Genomic DNA, 24,988 nt, shown 5'->3' on the forward strand with positions numbered 1-24,988 from the left:
CTTGCAAAGTAATAGAAATAAAAGAACATCTTATAAATATTCTGCTTCAGACAAAGACCCACAGATGTCCCTCTAAGTGTGAAAAAGGAAAGTTAGTCGCTCAGTTGTGACCAACTCTTTGCAACCCCATGGACTATAACTCATCAGGCTCCTCTGTCCATGGAATTTTCCAGGCAAGGGTATTAGAGAGGGTTGCCATTCCCTTCTCCAGGGGATCTTCCCAACCCAGGGATTGAACCCAGATCTCCTCTATTGCAGGCAGATTCTTTACTGTTAGAGCCACCAGGTAATGCTTATTTCTCCTATTTCCTAGAAAATAATTAGTTTCTGAAGTTTTTATTTCAAAATCTAAGTATTCCTATAATGAAGTTTTGTTGATTGAAGAACACACCTGTGGTTTTGTATTTGGACTTATAACTAGGTAAATTGAGAGATTTAGATTTAAGTGAGGTGTGGAAATCATTTAATTCCACTTTATTGCACTTGTCTTTTGCCTTATCTGTGGTTCTGTACCAAGTTTTGCACTCTCCACTTATGTTAAAAAGGTAGAGACTTATGTGGTAATTGGAAAACACGTGCTTTAGATTCAGACTCCCAAACTGTGCCTTCTGTTAATGTGTTTATTACTCAAAGATTTTTATTCAGTGTTCCGAAGCCTGCAGAAGGATCACCTCTCCATGGTTGGTTTTCCGTTCATCAAGCATTTAGAATAGAGAACCTTTGTTCAGCTGTGTTATCAGGGGTGCAATTAGACAACAAAATGAGATAGATTAGAGGTTTGCATCAAGCAAGACTACTGGAAAGAGAAGTGGGTATTCCTAGTTTCCCAGCAATCCCACTGATGGGCATACACACAGAGGAAACCAGAACTGAAAGAGACACATGTACCCTAATGTTCATTGCAGTACTGTTTACAATAACCAGGATATGAAAGCAACCTAGATGTCTGTCAGCAGACAAATGGATAAGAAAGCTATGGTACATATACACAATGGAGTATTACTCAGCCATTAAAAAGAATGCATTTGAATTGGTTTTAATGAGGTGGATGAAACTGGAGCCTATTATACAGAGTGAAGTAAGTCAGAAAGAAAAACACCAATACAGTATACTAACCTATATATATGGAATTTAGAAAGATGGTAACGATAACCCTGTATGTGAGACAGCAAAAGAGACACAGATGTATAGAACAGTCTTTTGGACTCTGTGGGAGAGGGCGAGGGTGGGATGATTTGGGAGAATGGCCTTGAAACATGTATAATATCATATGTGAAACGAATCGCCAGTCCAGGTTCGATGCATGAGACAGGGTGCTCAGGGCTGGCGCCCTGGGATGACCCTGAGGGATGGGATGGGGAGGGAGGTGGGAGGCAGGTTCAGGATGGGGAACACATGTACACCCATGGTGGATTCATGTTGATGTATGGTAAAACCAATACAATATTGTAAAGTAATTAGCCTCCAATTAAATAAATAAAAAAAATTTTAAAAGCCACTCTAACTACTCTCCTGCTGAAATGCAGTAAAATGACCTGTGTACCTCTTAGCCCTTGTAGCCTTCCCTTCGAGGAGCTGACTGGGTGGAATCCTTCCATTGTACTGTCTCTGCCGGAACCCTGCTATCACCATTTCTGTCCTCTCCATAGTTGCCTCACATGGAATTGTTTATTCATTATTTTCAATAGTATCTGCTGCTTACAAGCTTCCTCCAACATTGTGTGGATTCCTCAAAAATCCACTGTGTGGATTGTTTTCTTTGAAAAGCTTCAGATTTTTTGGCAAGAGTGTTGCAGGAAGGGGAATGCCTTCCAAGGCCCAAGAGTGGGCTCTTGTCTAACACTCGGAAATGAATTGTCCAAGGAGACACACAAGCTGACAAAGCAAGAGACTTTATTGGGAAGGGTGCCTGGGCAGAGAGAAGTAGGGTCAGGGGACCCAGGAGAACTGCTCTGCCACATGGCCCACAATCTCAGGTTTTACGGTGATGAGTTTAGCTTTCAGGTTAGCTTTTGCCAGTCATTCTGACTCAGGGCCCTTCCTGGCTTCCTCAAGGCATTGCTCAGCCAAGATGGATGCCGGTGAGAAGGTAGGACCACCTTTTGATGTTTCCCAAATTTTTCTGGTTGGTAGTGGCTTGTTAGATCTGTGTTCCTTACAGAGGAGCTCCTGTCATGTAAAATATCTCATGCAGGTGGTTACTGTAGTGCCTGTCCAGGATGCGTGGTGTCAGGAAATGTGCTTCCCCTGACAAGAGGAAGTACTGGAATTTAAGGGACCTCTGGTTTCCTCACAGATTTACATCAGTTGCTGCAGTGATTCTGTGTGTGTGTGTGTGTGTATGTGTGTGTGTGTGTGACTATGTTCATTAATTCACATGAAATCTCTATAAATGCTTCCATGTGACAGGCATGCTGCTGGACACCAGGAATACAAAGATGATTAAGGTACAGTTCCTGCCTACAAGGAGCTTTCAGTTTTGATAGAAGAAATAGGCACAGAGATGAGTGCCTTAGAAGACATGGTGCTTGGTGTTTTGGGAAGTATTTTCACGGAAGACCTAACTCAGACTGGGTAGATCAGTGGAACGTTTCTAGAGGAGAGGGCACCTGAGCTAAATTCCAAAATTTTCTCTTGTTTCTGTGTACATGAGTTATGGCAAAGTCCGAGCCAAGGAATACAGTGTCTCCTTTTGTAGCCTGAAAAGTATCATAGGAAGTCCCTGCTGTTGAAACTGAGAGAATTAACTTAGGCAGGTTGATAAGGAGTCCAAGCCTAAGGTCCCTTTCAGAAGGAGGTGAACATTCTTTCTTTTTCACATTATTTTGAAAGGCCTATTTCACCTAGGCCTCTTAGCCAGCAGTATCTCTTGCTCAAGGACATGCTCTTTTTGAGCTCAGAATGTATGTTATGGGAGAAGGTCTGGGTAGAACTTCCACAGCCTTGAGCTCTGGGATAATCTGTTCCTTCTGGCTAATCTTGTGCTGATGTCATCCCAGGATGTATGTTATGGGAAAGGGTATGGGCAAAATTTTTACAGCCTTAACGTATTTTCTTCTGTTCTTAGCAACTAGCAGAAAAGTATATAATGTTTTACTTAAACTAGCAAGGCAGGTACTCTCCTACCCCCTTCTGATGTCTATGTCAGAAGCTTTTTCTGTCACTTTCACTTTAAATAAAAATCTACACAAAGCTCTGAGTGACTGAGATTGTCTTTGGTCCTGGAGTTAAATCTTCTGCTTTGGAGACCACGAATCTGGCAGCATCATTCACCGTAAGTCATCATCTTTGGGCCTCATCCAGGATCCTAGGACAAGGTATAGCTATCACTATCATCTTGGAGGCTCATTTGGGATCCCAAGACAAAGTATAGCTATCATCTTGGGGCTAAGCTAAAGCTATCATCTTGAGGGCTCATCTGAGATCCCAAGACAAGGTATCAGGATATCTTATCACTATCATCTTGGGGGCTTGTCTGGGAGCCAAAGACAAAGTGTAGCTACCATCTTGGGGGCTAAGATAAAGCTATCAAAACCAGGAATCCTCAAGTTGAGAGCATTGCTATAGACCATTTTAGCAACAATGGAATTTATCTCAAGGGGCAGCCTCAAGTATTTTTAAGACTTTTTATTTTATATTGGAGTGCATGCTCAGTCACTTCAGTCATGTCTGATTCTGTGCAGCCCTGTGGACTGTAGCCTGCCAGCTCCTCTGTCCATGGGATTCTCCAAAGCAAGAATACTGGAGTGGGTTGCTACGCCCTCCTCCAGGGGATCTTCCTGACCAAGGGATTGAACCCATGGCATCATCTGCGTCTCAGATGGATTCTTTACCACCGAGCTACTGGTGAAGCCCTTATATTGGAGTTTAGCCAATTAACAATATTGTAATAGTTTTGGGACAATAGCAAAGAGACTCACTCAGCCATACATATAAGAGTAGCCTCAAGTTTGAAGACAAGCAGATTTGGGAAAGAATGGAGCGATTGTCATTCCTTATGAGAGTGAGAGAGTGTATTGTTTGCAGAGCAGGCTGTGGAGATGCTCCCGTGGCTATTGTCTCCATGTATAATTAGTTATTGGGTGGAGAGGGGCTAGATCCTTCTATTAAACCCCACATGGTAGACTAGCGTTGATAAGTAGAAGCTATAGGAAAACAGATTCAGGCTTAACAGAAGAAAGAACTTACTGCTGTCAGAACTTTTTAAATAAAAAAAAAGCCTTGGGAATTACTGAATTCTCCATCACTGTGGCTAAACCCACAGTTCCTGCATTCTGTATGAAGCACTCTAGTTGCCATCTCCTTTGAGTGGTGTGGCAAGGAATTTGTTACTAATAGTGTCATTTGGGGCTCCTTGGTGGCTCAGCTGTTAAAGGATGTGCCTGCAATGCAGGAGACCCAGGTTTGATCCCTGGGTCGGGAAGATCCTCTGGAGAAGGCAATGGTAACCCACACCAGTATTCTTGCCTGGGAAATCCCATGGACAGAGGAGCCTGTTGGGCTACAGCCCATGGGGTACAAGAGTTGAACATGACTTAGTGACTAAATCACCACCGATAGTGTCATTTTAAATAATGTCCTTCTTACTTGGATTCTAGTGATAGATCTCAAATGGAAGGGAAAGGAGTAGAGTCCCAGCAAGCATGCTCAGGGTTTTACACATCCCTGAGTGTACCTGTCATATATGGGAATGTCTTCATGGTGGTGTTAAAGGAGAAGGTGTGGATTACTGTACTGAGACACTCATTCCCTGGTATAGAATTATAGGATGGATGGGAGCCACAAACACGATGAGCTTAAAGATATTTTTATGCTTATCCTGAAACTTAGCTTCTTCTCAGTTAAGTGTTTTCCACATATTCCCAAGCCAATGTTCATTAAAGGTAAATGCCTAAGAAGCAAAAAAAAAAAAAAAAAAATTATGTTGGGGCAGTCTTGGCCTAATGCATTGTTTATTTTTGTTGTGAGCACACAGTTTGTTAATCAGGCTTTCCGAATACATAAGGTAACTGCTGTAAAGCACAGCAGTCTGGGGAAGGTACCCTAATTCTTCCAAGTCAGGAGGGAATTATTAAGACACCCCCTTAATGGACCAGCCTGCGTCTCACTGCCAGACAGACTTTCCCAGGATGCCGTTTTCATCAGGTGTCTGTGGCTTGTTTAGTTACGTGTTCTCCCTCAGGTCCTTAGTGCTTTAAGTGGGTGTGTGTACATTCTTAATAGGTACATTTTCTTAACTTCAGTGACAGAAAAGTTAAGAATTTGAAATACTCTTCATGTTTCATATAATATTTAAACATTTCTTTTGTGTAAACACCGTAACTTACCCCATGTCCAAGTGGATGCCTAATTCATCCATATAGTATTGATCACTAGACCCACAAACTGTGTTGCATTTTAAGGTGTCCATTTTTTTGTCCTTAAATTCTGCTACTGTGTCCCCCCAGATGTGACATCATCTGGTATAATGCTGTATAATCTGGTATGATGTTGTCTAATGGTATGAAGTCATATCTTTTAGTCCTTTTGTTAGTCCACAAAAAATGCTGCATTTTTCACCTGTGCAGCCATTTGTGTTCAGAAAACGCTGACTGTTCCTTTTCCAATGAGGGCAGGTCATTTTTAGGTGCCTCAAAACAAAGGCCCCGTTCTAGTCAATCTGGCGCTTTTCAGTTCTCTTGTATCTTGTCTCTGAAGACTGAGGCAGCTGGTGGAATGATGGGCATCCATAGATTCAGCATGGCATGCCTTTGTGAAAGTACAATAGAACCTCAGCACAGGAGCAGCAAACATTTTCTGTACATACATTGGGCTTTGAGCCAGAGGGCGTTTGTGGTCTCTTTTGTGGCTCCTCACCTCTGCTGCTGAAGAGAAAAAGCAATCACTGGCGGTGCTTAAATGAAGGAGCATGGCTGCATTCCAGTAAAATTTAATCAAGGACACTCAAATTTGAATTTCACATAGTTGTTATATGCAGCAAAATAGTCTTCCTTTGAATTGTTCCAACCATTAAAAAAAAATTGACAGATAACAGCCCAGATTTGGCCTGCTGGCCATAGTTTTTCAACCCTTGTTGCAGCATGAAGGAAAAATGTGATAGTGAATAAGAGAGTTGAGAGAGTTCTTTCTCTCTCTACCCACAATTGTAAAATTACAAGGCTGGATAGTGGAGGAGGAACCTCCTAATGTATTGAGAGTTGCTAAAATCTTCGTATTGAAAAGACTGAAATAAAAAAATCAGAGGAATATGTGCCTATGTTTCACTTTCAGGAAAACAACTGGCCAATTCAGTCCTTCTGGCACTCTCCCTTAGCAACCTTAACCTTTGGAACTCTTTTCATTCCCATCATAACCACACAGGTCATTTAAATACATTTGCCATCAGATGCCTTAAGCTCTGCCATATAGCCAGCAGAAAATATGTGTTTTCATCCTGTCACACATGTAGCCTAGACTTTGAGCCTGTTTTTTTTTTTCCTGCACACACCCTTTGACTTCATTTTCATGACATCGAGTGCATAGTGTTTGGTTGGTAATACTTCCAAGACCTCCGTGTATAGCCACACAGGTCTTGCACTGTACAATTCCAGGGGACCACTACTTCCTGCAGAATAAAATACTACTTAGCCACGTACTCAAATCTAAGATGTGTTAAAAACTCAAGTTAGCCAAAAGGATGTGGTACAGAATATACACATGGACAGGCATCTCTAAAATAGGAGTGTTTTTTATGATAATTTGATACCATAATGACGGCATAAGAAAAAGTTGTTTTCCTCTATTAATCACAGTAGCTACAAACTCTTTAAAACTCCTAATCTGACTACCACTGAGGTGGAAATGATTGAATATTGAAAAACAAAGCTGAAAAAAAAAATCTTCAGGTTATGGTTCAGTTTCTGATTATAAAAGAGAAGGAGGCTTTACCCTACCCCTGAAACTTTATAGATATAGTAAGTTATGGAAAAATTTTGAATTGAAGACGGAGCCCTTGAACTCAAAACCTTGATACTTGGTATTCTACCATCAGAAAATCAGTTCTTTTCCTTCATACTCAATGTATTCTATGTTCTTACCTTGGATAGGAAGATACACTCATTTTCAGTAGTCATTTACCCTATAGACTGAACCATGTGAGCTGATAAGAGAATTCCATGGAGGAGTATACAGAGGGCCTCCCTGCACTGCTATCCATGTGGGGGCAAAGGGTGCAACAGAGAGAGGGCATGGTGACCTGCTGAGTACAAATACTGACCGTTCAGAATTTCCCAAGGATAGACTGTAGGACCAAGATTTTTTCTTTACAATTAGCCCGAAGTTCAAGAACTTGCAATGTTCTTGGAAGTTAAATAAAAACTTTCCTTCTCTTACTTGAACAAAAAGCTGATGTTTCATTTTTCTTTCTTTAGAGCAGTGAAACCTACCACCCTGCCTGGCCCTCTGTTGACATCCAGTGAATGCCTCTGGGAAAAAGTAGGATTCATAGTTCAACCTTGTTTTTTCATTTTTTATTTTTAAAGTTAATTTAATTGGAGGCTAATTACTTTACAATATTGTGGTGGTTTTTGTCATACATTGACATGAATCAGCCATGTGCCCCCCCCCCCCCCCCCCCGTCCTGGAAACCCCTCCCACCTCCCTGCCCATCCCATCCTTCTGGATTTTCCCAGTGCACTGGCTTGGAGTGCCCTATTTCATGCCTTGAATTTGGACTGGTGATCTACTTCACATATGGTAATATACATGTCTCAATGCTATTCTCTCAAATCATCCCACCCTCACCTTCTCCCACAGAGCCCAAAAGTCTCTTCTTTATATCTGTGTCTCTTTTGCTGTCTCACATATAGGGTCATCATTACCATCTTTCTAAATTCCATATACATCCGTTAGTATACTGTATTGGTGTTTTTCTTTCTGACTTACTTCGCTCGGTATAATAGGCTCCAGTTTTATCCACCTCATTAGAACTGACTCAAATGTATTCTTTTTAATAGCTGAGTAATGGTCCATTGTGTATGTGTACCACAACTTTCTTATCCATTCATCTGCTGATGAACATCTAGGTTGCTTCCATGTCCTAGCTATTATAGACAGTGCTGCGATGAACATTGGGGTACATGTGTCTCTTTCAATTCTGGTTTCCTCGGTGTGTATGCCCAGCAGTGGGATTGCTGGGTCATATGGCAGTTCTATTTGCAATTTTTTAAGGAATGTCCACACTGTTCTCCATAGTGGCTGTACTAGTCTGCATTCCCACCAACAGTGTAAGAGGGTTCCCTTTTCTCTACACCCTCTCCAGCATTTATTCTTTGTAGACATTTTGATAGCAGCCATTCTGACCAGCATGAGATGGTACCTCGTTGTGGTTTTGATTTGGATTTCTCTGATAATGAGTGACGTTGAGCATCTTTTCATGTGTTTGTTAGCCATCTGTATGTCTTCTTTGGAGAAGTCTGTTTAGTTCTTTGGCCCATTTTTTTAAATTGGGTCATTTATTTTTCTGGTGTTGAGCTGCATGAACTGCTTGTATATTTTTGAGATTCTATATCAGTTGCTTCATATGCTCTTATTTTCTCCCATTCTGAAGGCTGTCTTTTTACCTGCTTATGGTTTCCTTCATTGTGCAAAAGCTTTTAAGTTTAATTAGGTCCCATTTGTTTATTTCTGCTTTTATTTTCCTCTGGGAGGAGGGTCATAGAGGATTTTGCTGTGATTTATGTCAGAGAGTGTTCTGCCTATGTTTTCCTCTAGGAGTTTTATAGTTTCTGGTCTTACAAGTAGATATTTACTCCATTTTGAGTTTATTTTTGTGTTCAGTTCAGTTCAGTTGCTCAGTCATGTCCAACTCTTTGTAACCCCATGGACCGCAGCATGCCAGGCTTCCCTGTCCATCACCAACTCCCAGAGCTTACTTGAATTCATGTCCATCAAACTGGTGATGCCATTCAACCATCTTATCCTCTGTCATCCCCTTCTCCTCCCAGCTTCAATCTTTCCCAGCATCAGGGTCTTTTCAAATGAGTCAGTTTTTGCATCAGTTGGCCAAAGTATTGGAGCTTCAGCTTCAGTGTCTCAGTCCCTCCAATGAATATTCAGGACTGATTACCTTTAGGATTCAGTGGTTGGATCTCCTTGCAGTCCAAGGGACACTCAAGAGTCTTCTGCAACACCACAGTTCAAAAGCATTAATTCTTCAGCACTCAGCTTTCTTTATAGTCCAACTCTAACTTCCATACATGACTACTGGGAAAACCATAGCTTTGACTAGATGGACCTTTGTTGGCAAAGTAACATCTCTGCTTTTTAATATGCTGTCTAGGTTGGTCATAGCCTTTCTTCCAAGGAGCAAGCATCTTTTAATTTCATGGCTGCAGTCACCATCTGCAGTGATTTTGGAGCCCCCAAAGTAAAATCTGTCACCATTTCCATTGTTTTCCCATCTATTTGCCATAATATTAGTTTTCTGAATGTTGGGTTTTAAACCAGCTTTATCACTCTCACACTTTCATCAAGAGCCTCTTCAGTTCTTCTTCACTTTTGTTTATGGTGTTAGAAAGTGTTCTAGTTTCTTTCTTTTACAGGTGGTTGACCAGTTTTCCCAGCACCACTTGTTAAAGAGATTGTCGTTTCTCCATTGTATATTCTTGCCTCCTTTGTCAAAGATAAGGTGTCCACAGGTGTGTGGATTTATCTCTGGGCTTTCTATCTTGTTCCATTGATCTATTATTTCTGTCATTGTGCCAGTACCATACTGCCTTGATGACTGTAGCATTGTAGTATAGTCTGAAGTAAGGCAGCTTGATTCCTCCAGTTCCATTCTTCTTTCTCAAGATTGTTTTGGCTATTTGATTTTTTTGTGTGTGTGTTTCCATACAAATTATGAAATTATTTGTTCTAGTTCTGTGAAAATTACCATTGGTAGCTTGATAGGGATTGCATTAAATCTATAGATGGCTTTGGGTAGTATACTCATTTTCACTGTATTGATTCTTCCAATCCATGTACATGGTATATTTCTCCATCTATTTGTGTCCTCTTTGATTTCTTTCATCAGTGTTTCATAGTTTTCTCTATATAGGTCTTTTGTTTCTTGAGGTAGATTTATTCCTAAGAATTTTATTCTTTTCATTGCAATGATGAATGGGCTTGTTTTCTTAATTTCTCTGTTTCTCATTGTTAGTGTATAGGAATGCAAAGGATTTCTGTGTATTAATTTTGTATCCTTCAACTTTACTATATTCATTGATTAGCTCTAGTAATTTTCCAATGGTGTCTTTAGGGTTTTCTATGTAGAGGATCATGTCATCTACAGTCAGTGAGAGTTTTACTTCCTTTTTTCCAATCTGGATTCCTTTTATTTCTTTTTCTTCTCTGATTGCTATGGCTAAGACTTCCAAAACTATGTTGAATAGTAGGGGTGAATGTGGGCACCCTTGTCTTGTTCCTGACTTTAGGGGAAATGCTTTCAATTTTTCACCATTGAGGATAATGTTTGTTGTGGGTTTATCATATATGGCTTTTATTATGTTGAGGTATGTTCCTTCTATTCCTGCTTTCTGGGGAGTTTTTATCATACGTAGGTGTTAAATTTTGTCAAAGGCTTTCTCTGCATCTATTGAAATAATCACATGGTTTTTATCTTTCAGTTTGTTATAAAATTGATTGATTTGTGAAGAGTGAAGAATCCTTGCATCCCTGGGGTAAAGCCCACTTGGTCATTTTTTTAATATGTTGTTGGATTCTGTTTGCTAGAATTTTGTTGAGGATTTTTGCATCTATGTTCATCAGTGATATTGGGCTGTAGTTTTCTTTTTTTGTGTGGCATCTTTGTCTGTTTTGGTATTAGGGTGATGTTGGCCTCATAGAATGAGTTTGGCAGTTTACCTTCCTCTGCAATTTTCTGGAAGAGTTTAAGTAGGATAGGTCTTAGCTCTTCTCTAAATTTTTGGTAGAATTCACCTGTGAAGCCATCTGGTCCTGGGCTTTTTTTGTTGGAAGATTTTCAATTACAGTTTCAGTTTCTGTGCTTGTGGTGGGTCTGTTAAGATTTTCTATTTCTTCCTGGTTCAGTTTTGGAAGGTTATACTTTTCTAAGAATTCATCGATTTCTTATAAGCTGTCCATTTTATTATCATATAGTCAAAAAGGAAATAAAAATATGCATAGAAACAAATGAAAATGAAAATACGACAGGCCCAAACCTATGGGATTCAGTAAAAGCAATGCTGAGAAGGTTCATAGCAATACGAGCTTACCTCAAGAAACAAAAGAAAAGTCAAATAAATTACCTAACTTTACACCTAAAGCAACTAGAAAAAGAAGAAATGAAGAACCCCAAAGTTAGCAGAAGGAAAGAAATAAAATCAGAGCAGAAATAAGTGAAAAAGAAACAAAGAAGACTATAGCAAAAATCAACAAAACTAAAAGCTGGTTCTTTGAGAAGATAAATAAAATAGACAAACCATTAGCCAGACTCATCAAAAAAAAAAAAAAAAAAAGGCAGAAAAGTCAAATCAACAAAATTAGAAATGAAAATGGAGAAATCATAACAGACAACAGAAACACAAAGAATCATAAGAGACTACTATCGACCTTATTTTTTCTTTAATTAATGTTTATTTTATGCTGAATTTATTCCTGGGTCATGTGTTTTTCTTTCTTCAGTTTCTTCTGGGCCCATCTTTTCCTTCTGTGTTACCTCCTCTTCAGGTTGAGGAGCAATTTGCTCTTTTTCAGTAGGGGTCATCTCAGTATGGCACGGAGGTCTTGTGTAGGAATTAATCCGTCCATGAGCTCTGAAAGTCCAGGCCTCATCTTCGATTCTCTTCACCTGGGATGTGCTCAGTGCCAGGGACTCTACCTCAAAACCCTTAACAGGGAGTAACATTGCTCCCTGAATTTTTGGGAAGGTGAGGCAAAAAAAATCACTGTATTTTGGGCCCTTGTCCAGCCCCACTCTTTGGCCTGGACTCATCAGCCAACTCCAGCACTGTAATGATGGAATGGTATGCATTGCTTCTGTAAAGTGACATCCTTCATAGACTTGGTGGCTCTTGGGATATGCGTACCCTCCATGGCCTGGCCAGCTTCAGTAGTGTTCTTGAAGATTTGAATCTCTGGATGAGCAAGATTCTGTGGGGTTTCCTGCACCAAGTGAATAGTGAACCATTCTCAGTGACCACCTCAGACAATGTACAGTGAAAGGTGGCTGTATTTGCCTTATTTTACCAGGAGATAATGTAGTATATTTTGAAGCATGTTTTCCAGCTTCCTCTCTGGCTAAATGGGCTTTCCAAATCTTGATGGAACACAGCTGAATGCAAAGTCAGTGGTCTGGCTTTTTCTGACAGCTCTGTAAGCCCCCCACCTTCCACTGCAGAACTCATCATTGCTCTGTTGAACCATCAGTGGTTGTGTATATGCTCAAGCAAAAAACTTTGTTTCTAAAGCTAATAATTAGCTTGATTTAGAAATTTGTTTTGTCATTTCAGAAAGTGGATGTCACCAGCAGGGCTGTGATGGAAATAATGACGAAAACAATTGAGTACCTTCAACCCAATCCAGGTAAGGGGTCATTTTCTACATTCATGGCATCCCTCCGGGGACCTTCTAGTTACTCTTTGGTACACATGCTATGTCTGGTGCACTTCTGCATGCTTGATCCTCCCTTCTGGAGGTCCAGTGTCTTCAGGTGGAACATTTTGACTGGGGAGGGAGGGCTTTTTAAGGCTCACACTGAAGTAACTGGAAGCTTCTGTGACAATTTATCTGACTAGAGTGTAATTAACAATGTTGTGTGGACAGTGTGGGTGGCACAAGATGTCAGGGTAGCTGCAAGCTGGTAATAACTGAACTTTCATGTGAAAGGGATTGTAAGGAAGAATTTTAGGGAGAATTTTCAGATAAAACAGAGTAAGGTACCAGTGGTGTGAAAAAGTAGGAAAACTGAACAGCTTTTTTAAAATACAGAGGGTTTTTGTTCATACACACCACTGAAGTCTGTGGAGGGCTATTCTTTGCCCTGATTTTTCTCCAAGCACTTTGTCAGTCAGCACTTGTTCTTACTAACCTGTTACACTCTTAAGAGAAGGGAATTATAATAGAGATGTTGGAGCTGTACCTTGAAAACAAGATCCAGGCAGACAAGGAGTGATCTCCCAGAGCACACAGTGTAACAGAGCAAAGCAGCTTTATGTGGTAGACCTCCTCACCACTCTTCCTGTAAAGCAGTTCCTAACTGTAGAGTATAGAAACTTGAATATATTTAAATGAAAAGTATGAATATTGGGAAAGCTGCTTATCTTGAAACTCGTTTCTCTGGGAGCTTCAGGTCAAAATTTCTATGTTTTTGATGGTGCTCAGGGAGGTGCACTGTCAGCCCCAGTGTCTGGATACTGAGTACTAGTGGGTGAGAGAAGAGAAAAGAAAAGGAAACGCATGAAATAAGCAGAGGTGGACCAGTACAGTCAGTGCTGATGGGCTTTCTACCACCTCTTGCTGCTGCCTACAGCTTTCACTCAGCTTTCAGTGTTTTGAAGATGAACAAGTTATGGGAATAACATTCTCAATGGTTTTTAAACTATATCAGAAATGAGATTATTTGAGAAAGAAAAATACAGAAGTAAATGAAAAGCCATGAAAATATAGAAATAAATGAAACGCTATGGCATTTAACAGATAATGGACCAGATGGTTGGCAAATTAGGTAATGAATAACAAAAATGAAGTTTCTCATTTTTACCTGGAGCCTTTGTCATGCCCTCTGTATTCCACAGAGTTGCAGGGCCTCTCTTAGATGTAACATGTTCCTTAGTATTTAAACAGCTGTGATGTAGGTCAGTTCTGAAATGAGAATTGCTTGCCCTGTCTTACCGTAGAAGTCATTGTTTAGGGCAGGGCGTTTTTTGTCTTTATCTTTGAATGGGACCTTAAAGTATTCTCTCATTTCCCAGGATATACCCATAAATTGTGTTAAGATTACTTGATCTTACTATTGTTGTATTAAGATTAAATATAAGCAAGAGGAGGGAAAATATAGTATTTATTCAGCATTAGTGCATTTTCAGTATGTTGCTGGTTATATACATTGTCTTCTCTGTAATTTTCTGATATAAAAAGCAAACACAGTTGAACAATTCATATTGTAGGAAAGAGGCTAAAAATCCATGAACACAGATCCTTAGTCTGTTTTCCTGGGTATAGTGGAATTCGGTGTAGGGAGGTGTGCTATATTGAATAGGATGTTCCTCAAAATCCAAGGTAACCCAGAATCTCCAAATGTGACTTTATTTGAAAATAGCATATTTTGAGATAGAATCAGTTAATGATCTTGAGATGAACTCATTCTTGAGTTATAGTGAGCCCTAAATCCAACAGCTGGTGTCCTTATAAGAAGAGAAAAAAAAAAAAAAAAAACAGAGAGACACAAGACTGAAGGCCCTATGAAGACAGAGGTCAAGATTATCGAGTGATGTCAGGAGCCACCAGAGTTGGCAGTGGCTCCCAGAGAGCCTCAGAAAGAACCAGCCATGCTCACACCTTGATTTCCAGCTTTTTGAAGTGTAAAAAAGTAAATTTCTGTCATTTTAAGCCACACAGCTTGTGGCAGTTTGTTATGGCAGGCCTAGAAAACTGTTTTAGTAGGCTAGCCAAACTTTCTTTAGGAAAAAACAAGGGCCAGAGAACTTAAGAAAGTTTACCAAAGCCACACACCCAAGAAGGGATGTAACCAGGGCTGGAACCCAGGTCTGACTGCTCCCTGAGCCCAGGAACTTTTCATTGCACTGTCTTGCTTCTGAGAAGAATGAGTTCTTTGTTAAGATGCAGAAGGTCTTTCAAAGTGGATATGACAGAAATCCAGAAAGGGAACATACTGTGGGGTTGAGGCTTATTTTTATTTTAATAAAAAAGATAACAGAAAGAGGTAATTGGGGGAGATTTGAATTTTTAGAAATGATTTATTTTTAACAGAATCTTAAATGTGCTTATTATCTATCAACATATTGGGAATGGCTATTTAGAGATGAAATGACATCTGACACCAAGGAGGACAATTAAGGTCATCACCAGGCAATCATAAGTTGATATAAATGTCATCTAAAAGGATCCAGAACAAAACAAAATTCCATATGCCCATTCTATAGAATTTAATGTGTTTAATTGGCTTATAAGAGATATGACTTAGTTCCTCCATGAATTCTTTGCCTTGAGAGCAGACCTTAGCTGGAGCTCCTGGACAAGGGGGCTGATCTAGTACACTTGTTCAGACCCAGGGTCCTTGCAAAGAGGACACAAGAATGCAGCCACCACCAGAGGTCCCTGGTCCTTGGGCACAGAAGAGCAGAACATTCCCAAACTTGTGCTGTTGAATGAATGCTTTGATCGCTCAGCCTCTCTGTGACCCCAGGAATTGGGTCACTGGATCCCACGTGGATCACTGGCTTCTGGTCTTGAATGAGAACGATTAGGTTGGGGTCAGGAGAGAGGCTTATGCAAAGTAACAGGTTTATCTGCACAGGCCCATCTGTGGAAATTAATACTTTAAGGGTACTTTGAGAGTATCTTGTATTAGATTCATACTCTAGAATGCATTCTGGCTTCCAGATCTTGTGGTTATGGGCGTACACATCTGTTACAGACTCGAAACTTCGTTCCTGCTGACACGATGGCCTAAGAGAGTGGGTTACTTCTTGTGCACCTGTAGCTATGCTCTGTGTAGGCCCCCAGCTGCTCTCAACCACCTCCAGAGAGGCATATCTGCTCCTGTCATTGTCTTGTACAAAAGCCTTTGAGGGCTTTTCTCTGCCTTTAGGAGTTTGTTTCTGTTTTCCTACTCTGTCAGGTCCGACTTTGTTGTGTGCTTTACCATTTTTTTTAAACAAAGCTTAAAGGGCCCTCCCTATGTGATCAGCCTCCCCTTTCTCCTCCACCTTGCCAGGCAAACAGGCCCCTCAGGTTTAGCAAGAGGGTCATTTAGAAGTCTTCCTGGACATCTGACCACATTAGCTTCCCAGGCTAATGACCTTCTCATGATCCCCGCTGCTTTTCCCTGGTGACACATGCCACACTGACTGTAATTTTGAGGTGTATGTGTGCTCTGGTTTGTCCTCCCCAGTAAAGACAAGACTCTGCCTGCCTTATTCCCACCCCTCGCCCCCACCCTTCCCCACCCATATCCCCAGCACCCAGCTCTGTTCCAGGCAGCCCATGAACACTGGAATATTTGAACAAATGAATCATGGAGCACAGCTGATAGCCAGTGGCTAATGTGATAAAACTGCTGTAATACAAAGGGGAGAAAGAAAAACTCCTTTCCCCAGACCATCAGCTCTACTCATATAACCAACAAGTTTATCAGATGCATTTACTTTCTTACAGAGACCAATGCAGTTCTCGATGTAGTAGGGTTAGATAACAGAACCACTTTTGGGCCCCTGCCCTCTAAGACTCACAATCTTAATAGCACAAGGTACAGATACTCGGAGGAGAGCTTCCCAGAGGCCTTCACAGCTAACTGCTCCTAGAAATCTGGCTAACTGATGAGGTAAGGACAAGCGAGTAGGGTCACAGGTCTGCAGTGCTTAAAGGACAGAGAACAGAGAGCTGTGAAGTCTTCCAGCTTGGACTGTGAAATTACTCTGACAGGAACAGTGTAAACCAGTACAGATTCCCAACCTGCTTAGATAAGATGTAATTTGAGCTCAAAAAGTCCTGTGTATGTCTACTGACTGTGAGGCCCTATTATCATGATATCTAAGCATATGGATCATCAGAGAAAATATAAATCCATTTTCTTATGTGAGTATTCTGATACCTGTGGCAGGCATGCTAAATCAGCAATGTCCAATAAAAATAAGATGCAAGCCACATGTGTAATTTGAATTTTCTAGTAGTCTTATTTTTTTTAAGTAGTCATATTAAAAAAGTAAAAAGGAAAGGTAAAATTGATTTTAATGATATTTTATTTAATCTGGTATATCCTAAATTTTAACTAATATTAAAAATCATTGGAAGATTTTACATTTTTTCTTATACTAAGTTTTGAAATTTGGTATATGTTTTACACATACTGAACATATCCTTTTGGACAGTGCTTAGTTGTATGCTCAGTCACTCAGTTGTGTCCAGCTGTTTGTGACCCCATGGACTGTAGCCCACCAGGCTCTTCTGTCCATGGGTATTTCTCCAGGCAAGAATACTGGAATGGGTTTTCATTTCCTTCTCCAGGGGATCTTCCCAGCTCAGGGATCGAACCCATGTCCCTTGTGTCTCCTGCGTTGGCAGGTAGATTCTCTACCACTTAGCCAACTGGGAAGCCCCTCCTTTTGGACTAGTCACATGTCAAATTGCCAACATCTGTTGGATCATAGAAAAAGCAAGAGAATTCCAGAAACACATCTTCTGCTTCATTGACTACACTAAAGCCTTTGAAGCTCAACATTCAGAAAACGAAGATCATGGCATCTGGTCCCATCACTTCATGGGAAATAGATGGGGAAACAGTGGAAACAGTGTCAGACTTTATTTTGGGGGGCTCCAAAATCACTGCAGATGGTGACTGCAGCCATGAAATTAAAAGACGCTTACTCCTTGGAAGAAAAGTTAAGACCAACCTAGAAGCATATTGAAAAGCAGAGACATTACTTTGCCAACAAAGGTCCATCTAGTCAAGGCTATGGTTTTCCAGTGGTCATGTATGGATGTGAGAGTTGGACTGTGAAGAAAGTTGAGCGCTGAAGAACTGATGCTTTTGAACTGTGGTGTTGGAGAAGACTTGAGAGTCCCTTGGACTGCAAGGAGATCCAACCAGTCCATTCTGAAGGAGATCAGCCCTGGGTGTTCTTTGGAAGGAATGATGCTAAAGCTGAAACTCCGGTACTTTGGCCACCTCGTGTGAAGAGTTGACTCATTGGAAAAGACTCTGATGCTGGGAGGGATTGGGGGCAAGAGGAGAAAGGGACGACAGAGGATGAGATGGCTGGATGGCATCACTGACTCGATGGACGTGAGTCTGAGTGAACTCCGGGAGTTGGTGATGGACAGGGAGGCCTGGCATGCTGTCATTCATGGGGTCGCAAAGAGTCGGACACGACTGAGTGACTGAACTGAACTGAAAGCCTTTGAATGTGTGGGTCACAACAAACTGTGGAAAATTCTTAAAGAGATGGGGATACCAGACCACATTACCTGTCTCCTGAGAAACGTGTATGCAGGTTAAGAAGCAACAGATAGAACCAGACATGGAACAATGGACTGGTTCCAAATTGAAAAAGATGTATGTCAAGTCTATATACTGTCACCCTGCTTGTTTAACTTATATGCAGTGTACATCATGCAAAATGCCAGGCTGGATGAAACATAAGCTGGAATGAAGATGGCCAGGAGAAACATCAATAACCTCAGGTATGCAGATGATACCACCCTTATGGAAGAAAGTGAAGAGGAACTAAAGAACCTCTTGAGGAAGGTGAAAGAGGAGAGTGAAAAAGTTGGCTTAAAACTCAACGTTCAAAAACCTAAGATCATCATGGTATCCAGTCTCATTACTTTATGGCAAATAGATGGGGAAACAATGGAAACAGTGAGAGACTATTTTCTTGAGCCCCAGAGTCACTGCAGATGGTGACCTCAGTCATGAAATTAAAAGATGCTTGCTCCTTGGAAGAAAAGCTGTGACCAACCTAGACAGCGTATTAAAAAGCAGAGACAGTACTTTGCTGACAAAGGTCTGTAGAGTCAAAACTATGGGGGTTTTTCCAGTAATCATGTATGGATGTTAGAGTTGTACAATAAAGAAGGCTGAGCAACAAAGAACTGATGCTTTTGAACTGTGCTGTTGGAGAAGACTCTTGAGAGTCCTTTGGACTTCAAAGAGATCCAACCAGTCCATCCTAAAGGAGATAAGTCCTGTGTGTTCATTGGAAGGACCGATGCTGAAGCTGAAGCTCCAGTACTTTGGCCACCTGATGTGAAGAGCTGACTCATTATAAAAGACCCTGATACTGGAAAAGATTAAAGGCAAAAGGAGAAGGGGACAACAGAGGACCAGATGGCTGGATGGCATCACCAACTCAATGGACATGAGATTGAGCAAGCTCCGGGAAATGATGAAGGATAGGGAAGCCTGGCATGCTGCAGTCCATGGGGTCACAAAAGAGTCAGACACAACTGAGCGACTGAACAACAACATGTCAAAGCTCGTAGCCCAGTGTGTCCAGTGGTTCAATAATGGTCAGCACAGGACTAGATGGTTCACCATTCAAACTCTGTATTCTACTTTGATATGTGTTTGACATTTAGTTTCTTGGTTAATGTGTATTGACGGTTGCTTTTTTCAAGACAAATGGACTCTTGATTTTGGATCAGGATATCTTTGATTTGATGTCCATTTTTTCTCAGCTATCTGCAGATCCATTTTCTGGTGCTGTAGGGGAGAACTTCCCATGACAAAAAGCAGTAGGCATGCGGATTGCCTGTGTTTCCTTCCCAGCCTTAGCAGAGAGGTGATGACAGAAAAGCTTTTTAGTTTGCACTGAAAGGTTATTCTGGCCCTGATGTCATCATGCTGCACACACTTCCAAGATGTGTAGATTAAAAGCAGTTGAAACATGAAAAACGTCATGCCCCGTCGAGATTTGGTTCTCTAGAGAAGTGCTTTTCCTGTGAGTGCTATACATTCTAGGGTTCTCCACATGCCTGAGGTTGGGACATTAAGTCAGAGTCATTAAACGTCTATTCAGAACTTCTTAATAATAATTTCAAACCTCATTTGTGGAATCTTGCCTGTAGAAATAAAAGTTACCTCTATTAATTTAAAAATATCTGATTAATCCCTGGAAAGCTACTACATCAAATTATTGTATTTCTTCCCCATGGGCTACCCTCTTAGTCATCTTTTTCCAAAGATGCATAAATACAGTGATTATACAGTAGAGCTGAAAATCAGTACCTGCATTGTTTGGCATGCATGCCTTCGAATGCTTGGCTCCAGTACACCTTGAATTTGCTGTATTTTGTGGAGGACAGGACCCAAGTCATGCTCATCATTTTGTCTCTCAGGGCTCCTGGCATTGTGCCTGCTGTGTTGTTTGCCCTCAACATGTCTGTTGAATAAGTGCGCAAATGAATATATCCATCTTCCACTTAAAGAATAAAGAGTCTGTACTGAGTCTCACAGCCAGAGTTTTAGCTTTTCTAAATCCTGACACTGAAAAATAATGAAAATGCATAAGGACAGATTACGAAAGATTACTTGGCACTGGCTATTTCTTCTTCCTGGAATGCCCCACCTGCCCCATGTGTGAGCCCTGTCATCTTAATCATCCTTCCTCCCTCAGCCTAAATATCCCTCCTCTAGAGGCATTCCCTGAGTCCCCGGTCTGAGTCAAGGCCACTCCAGTGTCGTCATGATACCTTCACTCAAGTCCCCTCTGCAAATCTCTCCAGTGGTTCCCCGTTTAGAATAACATGGAAAGGTAACATAGATAACATAGAATAACATGATCCTCTAACCTCATGGTAAGTTAGCAGATCTGATGATCTGACTTTGTTTCCTGTAATCCTACCAATTTCTGTCTTAGTCCATCCACATCACCATGCCCAGCCTTTGTGCTGCTCCTCCCATGCACTTAGCACCCTCATTCCTGGGATTGCACCAGACCTCCTGCCTGAACCTCTTGTCTCCAGGTCTTCCCAAAGTCTTCACTCAGGTTTCTGCTCAGATATCACTTTACTTGTGTGGCTTTTCCAACCATCTTGTCTAAAACATTTTCATTCTCAGCCATTTCCCTACTTTATTTTCTTTCAAGGCCCTTGTTACTATTTAAACTTTTATTCTATATTTAACTTGGTAAGGTGTGACTTATCTCTGCAACTAAAATTCAAGTGGCCTGAGTGTAGGATTGTCGTTTGTACGTTGTATCAAAAAGCTGGTTCTTATTGTTTATTGTTCTTATCAAAATATTTACCTTTATAAGTTTTCGTTTGTTCAGTATCCTGATAACCTTCATTCTTACTCCCATGTCTTACATTTCCCACATCAGTTCAGTTCAGTTCAGTAGCTCAGTCATGTCCAACTCTTTGCGACCCCACGAATTGCAGCACGCCAGGCCTCCCTGTCCATCACCAACTCCCGGAGTTCACTCAGACTCACATCCATCGAGTCAGTGATGCCATCCAGCCATCTCATCCTCTGTCATCCACTTCTCCTCCTGCCCCCAATCCCTCCCAGCATCAGAGTCTTTTCCAATGAGTCAACTCTTCGCATGAGGTGGCCAAAGGACTGGAGCTTCAGCTTTAGCATCACTCCTTCCAAAGAACACCCAGGGTTGATCTCCTTCAGAATGCACTGGTTGGATCTCCTTGCAGTCCAAGGGACTCTCAAGAGTCTTCTCCAATACCACAGTTCAAAAGCATCAATTCTTCGGCGCTCAGCCTTCTTCACAGTCCAACTCTCACATCCATACATGACCACTGGAAAACCATAACCTTGACTAGACGGACCTTGGTCGGCAAATTGATGTCTCTGCTTTTGAATATGCTATCTAGGTTGGTCATAACTTTCCTTCCAAGGAGTAAGCGTCTTTTAATTTCATGGCTGCAATCACCATCTGCAGTGATTTTGGAGCCCCCCAAAATAAAGTCTGACACTGTTTCCATTGTTTTCCCATCTATTTCCCATGAAGTGATGGGACCGGATGCCATGATCTTCATTTTCTGAATGTTGAGCTTTAAGCCAACTTTTTCACTCTCCTCTTTCACTTTCATCAAGAGGCTTTTTAGCTCCTCTTCACTTTCTGCCATAAGGGTGGTGTCATCTGCATATGTGAGGTTATTGATATTTCTCCCAGCAATCTTGATTCCAGCTGTGTTTCTTCCAGTCCAGCGTTTCTCATGATGTACTCTGCATAGAAGTTAAATAAGCAGGGTGACAATATACAGCCTTGAAGTACTCCTTTTCCTATTTGGAACCAGTCTGTTGTTCCATGTCCAGTTCTAACTGTTGCTTCCTGACCTGCATATAGGTTTCTCAAGAGGCAGGTCAGGTGGTCTGGTATTCCCATCTCTTTCAGAATTTTCCACAGTTTGATTGTGATCCACACAGTCAAAGGCTTTGGCATAGTCAATAAAGCAGAAATAGATGTTTTTCTGGAACTCTCTTGCTTTTTCCATGATCCCACGGATGTTGGCAATTTGATCTCTGGTTCCTCTGCCTTTTCTAAAACCAACTTGAACATCAGGGAGTTCGCGGTTCACGTATTGCTGAAGCCTGGCTTGGAGAATGTTGAGCATTACTTTGCTAGCATGTGAGATGAGTGCAGTTGTGCGGCAGCCAGTTTATTCCCAGTGTTGATCATGCCTGTGGTTCCTCCACGTGTTATCCTGCAGTGGCTTCCCATCGAGCTGAGAATAAACTTCTTGGCTGTGGGGCCTTGGCTCTTGCTCTGCCCCTACGCCTGGGTTGATAGCCACTCTTACTGATTTGTTGCTGATCCTCAGCTATGCTCTGCTGGCTCCTGCCTCAGGGCCTTTGCACAGGAAATTCCTCTCCTGAAACACTGTTCTCCTGGCCCCTATTATAGCTGTTCTTTCTTGTCACTCCACCTCCCTATGCAGTCCTTCTCTGCCCATTCTATTTCAAATAGCCCTTCCTGATTACTCTCAGATCCCCTTCTAATATTCTATCATGATTTTAAATTGTCCTCTATTTTACCTTAAAAAAAAAAAAAAACATTCCACTTACCACCTACATTTCTGTAGAATATAATCACAAGAGTAAGGACTTTTTCCTGCTTATTATCCCTAATATACAAATAGTGCCCTCATTATTTATTGAATGAGTACTGTTTTTCTCTCCCACTGTACCATAAACTCATCAAAGGCAAGAAATATGTCTGTTTTTGCGTGTGTGTGTATGTGTGTGTATAGATAGATAGGTAGATAGATAATACCTAACCCCTAGCATAGTAGTGCTTATTAGGTGCTTAATTTGCTGAATGAGAGAATCAACTCATGTTAATTATATTTAAGCTTCATCTATAGGAGTAGCTAAACTTTCTGATGGAGTCATGGTCTGCAGACCTGAACAGGCTGGAATCAGAGCCTGTTACTCTGTATATATAATACCTACTTGGTGTCATGCACAGCTAATACATTTCACAGTTCACTTGCTTTAGAAAAAGTACAAAGTGCATATAATCTCACATTTAAGAGATTGAACATTATTTAAACTATTAAACAATAGCTGAAGCTATTGACAGCATATTCATATTTATATAGATAATAGTCATTCCTATTTTCAGATTAGAAAATTGAAGCTTCAAGAGAGATTAAATAAATTGTCCAAAGTCTTGCAGCAAAGGAACCAGAATTCATATTCACATGAGTATCTCCTTAGTCCATTTGGTCTTCATTGTCATATGCTACAAAATATGAAGCCACATTCAGTCTTGCTGTGTGTAGAATATACTCTAGAAAACTGAAAGTGAAAGTCACTCAGTTGTGTCCGACTGTTTGTGAGCCCATGGACATTCCATGGACTTCTCCAGGCCAGAATACTGGAGTAGGCAGCCTGAATCCTTCTCCAGGGGATCTTTCCAACTCAGGGATCAAATTCAGGTCTCCCATATTGCAGGTGGATTCTTTACCTTCTGAGCCACCTTCTGAAGCCCACACTTAGAGCGGCTCCTAATGATTTCATCCTGGGTAATCTCTTCTTTTTGAGTATAGGTGGGATCTTGATGACTTCCTTCTAACTAATAGAATATGGCAAACATAATAGGGTTACTACTCACCACTCCCTTGATTAGGTTCCATTATATGGCGAAACTGTGGGCTGTTACTCCCAAGATCACATTATATAAAACTTTCTTAGCAGACTAGAGTGAGAGGGATTCTCCTGCTGGTCTATGAGAAGCAAGCTGCCATGTTGTGACAGTCTTAGGAGGGGACTGAGTGTCAGGGGTAGCCTCTAGGATCTAAGGGTAGCCACTGGCCAACAGCCAGTAAGAAGCCAGGGCCATCAGTCAAAACTACCACAGAGAAGTGAAATTTTATCAGCAACCCGAGGGAGCTGGGGAGCACACTCAATCCACACTGATGTTTCCTGATAAACAAGGCAGCCTGCCAATAACTTGAATTGAATGTCGCTTTATGAGACCCTGAACAGAGGCCTCAGTTAAGTTGTGCCTGGATGTCTAACCGGCAGAAACTGTGAGGTCATAAATCTGTGGCTTGAAGTCACTAACTTTATGGGATCTTGTTATACAGTGAAAAATTAATACAATATGGCTATTTGTTCCCCAGCCAGAGCTCCTATTTCAAGCATATCACTGTCTGCTGGAATCAAAAGGCCATTTGACTTTATCATTTTTGGCTCTTTTACCTGGAAGCAGGAGTTAGATGGGGAAAACCTGTCAAATCTTTTCAGCTTAGGATGGTGTCCCCTGAACCCCTCAGGGGGTGGTAGGACAAGTCCACTTGGTGCTGAGACTAAGATCTCTTTGAAACATGTCGCAGTGAAGAGCACTTGGCACAGTGCCAGGAACTTTGTAAGGGCTCAAGAAATGTCACTCTTCTTCTCTTCCCAGTGGTCTGCAGCCCTGCCTCAGGGTATCTCAGGTGCTTACCCAGCAATTCCTCCACCGACAAGGCCTCCAGGGAAAAGTCCCACTACAAGACCCTCCCCACAGCAATCTCTTAGTTCTGTCTGCTCTGAAAGCCTGATGAAGCAGAGGCTCATGATGCTAGTCCACAAAGGACTGTGTACTTTTCAAATAGCAGGAACCATTCTCTGCTCCTGGGATGTAATTGCCTGCCTTCCCAGGACACACTGTGAGACTTCTGCTGGTACCTTCTAACACCCAGTGTGGAGGTGGGAGATGTTCGCTGTCCCATCTCATGGGTTCTTAGGGATGCTGGCTGCATATCACAGCTCTGTCTTAAAACACCTCCCTGCTGCTTCCCACTCTGCAGGGGCAAACAGAGCTTT

General features: G+C 41.4%; 1 protein-coding gene across 3 annotated transcripts in view; it reads left to right on the top strand.

Annotated features, from left to right (window-relative positions):
- SH3GL2 (SH3 domain containing GRB2 like 2, endophilin A1) overlaps positions 1-24,988 on the top strand; it is a 303,037-nt gene that overhangs the window by 248,048 nt on the left and 30,001 nt on the right. For all 3 annotated transcript variants that reach the window (XM_060409519.1, XM_042244880.2, XM_015093233.3), the window contains exon 3: positions 12,492-12,564. In XM_060409519.1, the coding sequence (XP_060265502.1) occupies positions 12,492-12,564 (73 nt within the window). The remainder of the gene's footprint in view (positions 1-12,491; positions 12,565-24,988) is intronic.

The sequence above is a fragment of the Ovis aries genome, chromosome 2, assembly GCF_016772045.2.
Source record: "Ovis aries strain OAR_USU_Benz2616 breed Rambouillet chromosome 2, ARS-UI_Ramb_v3.0, whole genome shotgun sequence".
Lineage (NCBI taxonomy): Eukaryota > Metazoa > Chordata > Mammalia > Artiodactyla > Bovidae > Ovis > Ovis aries.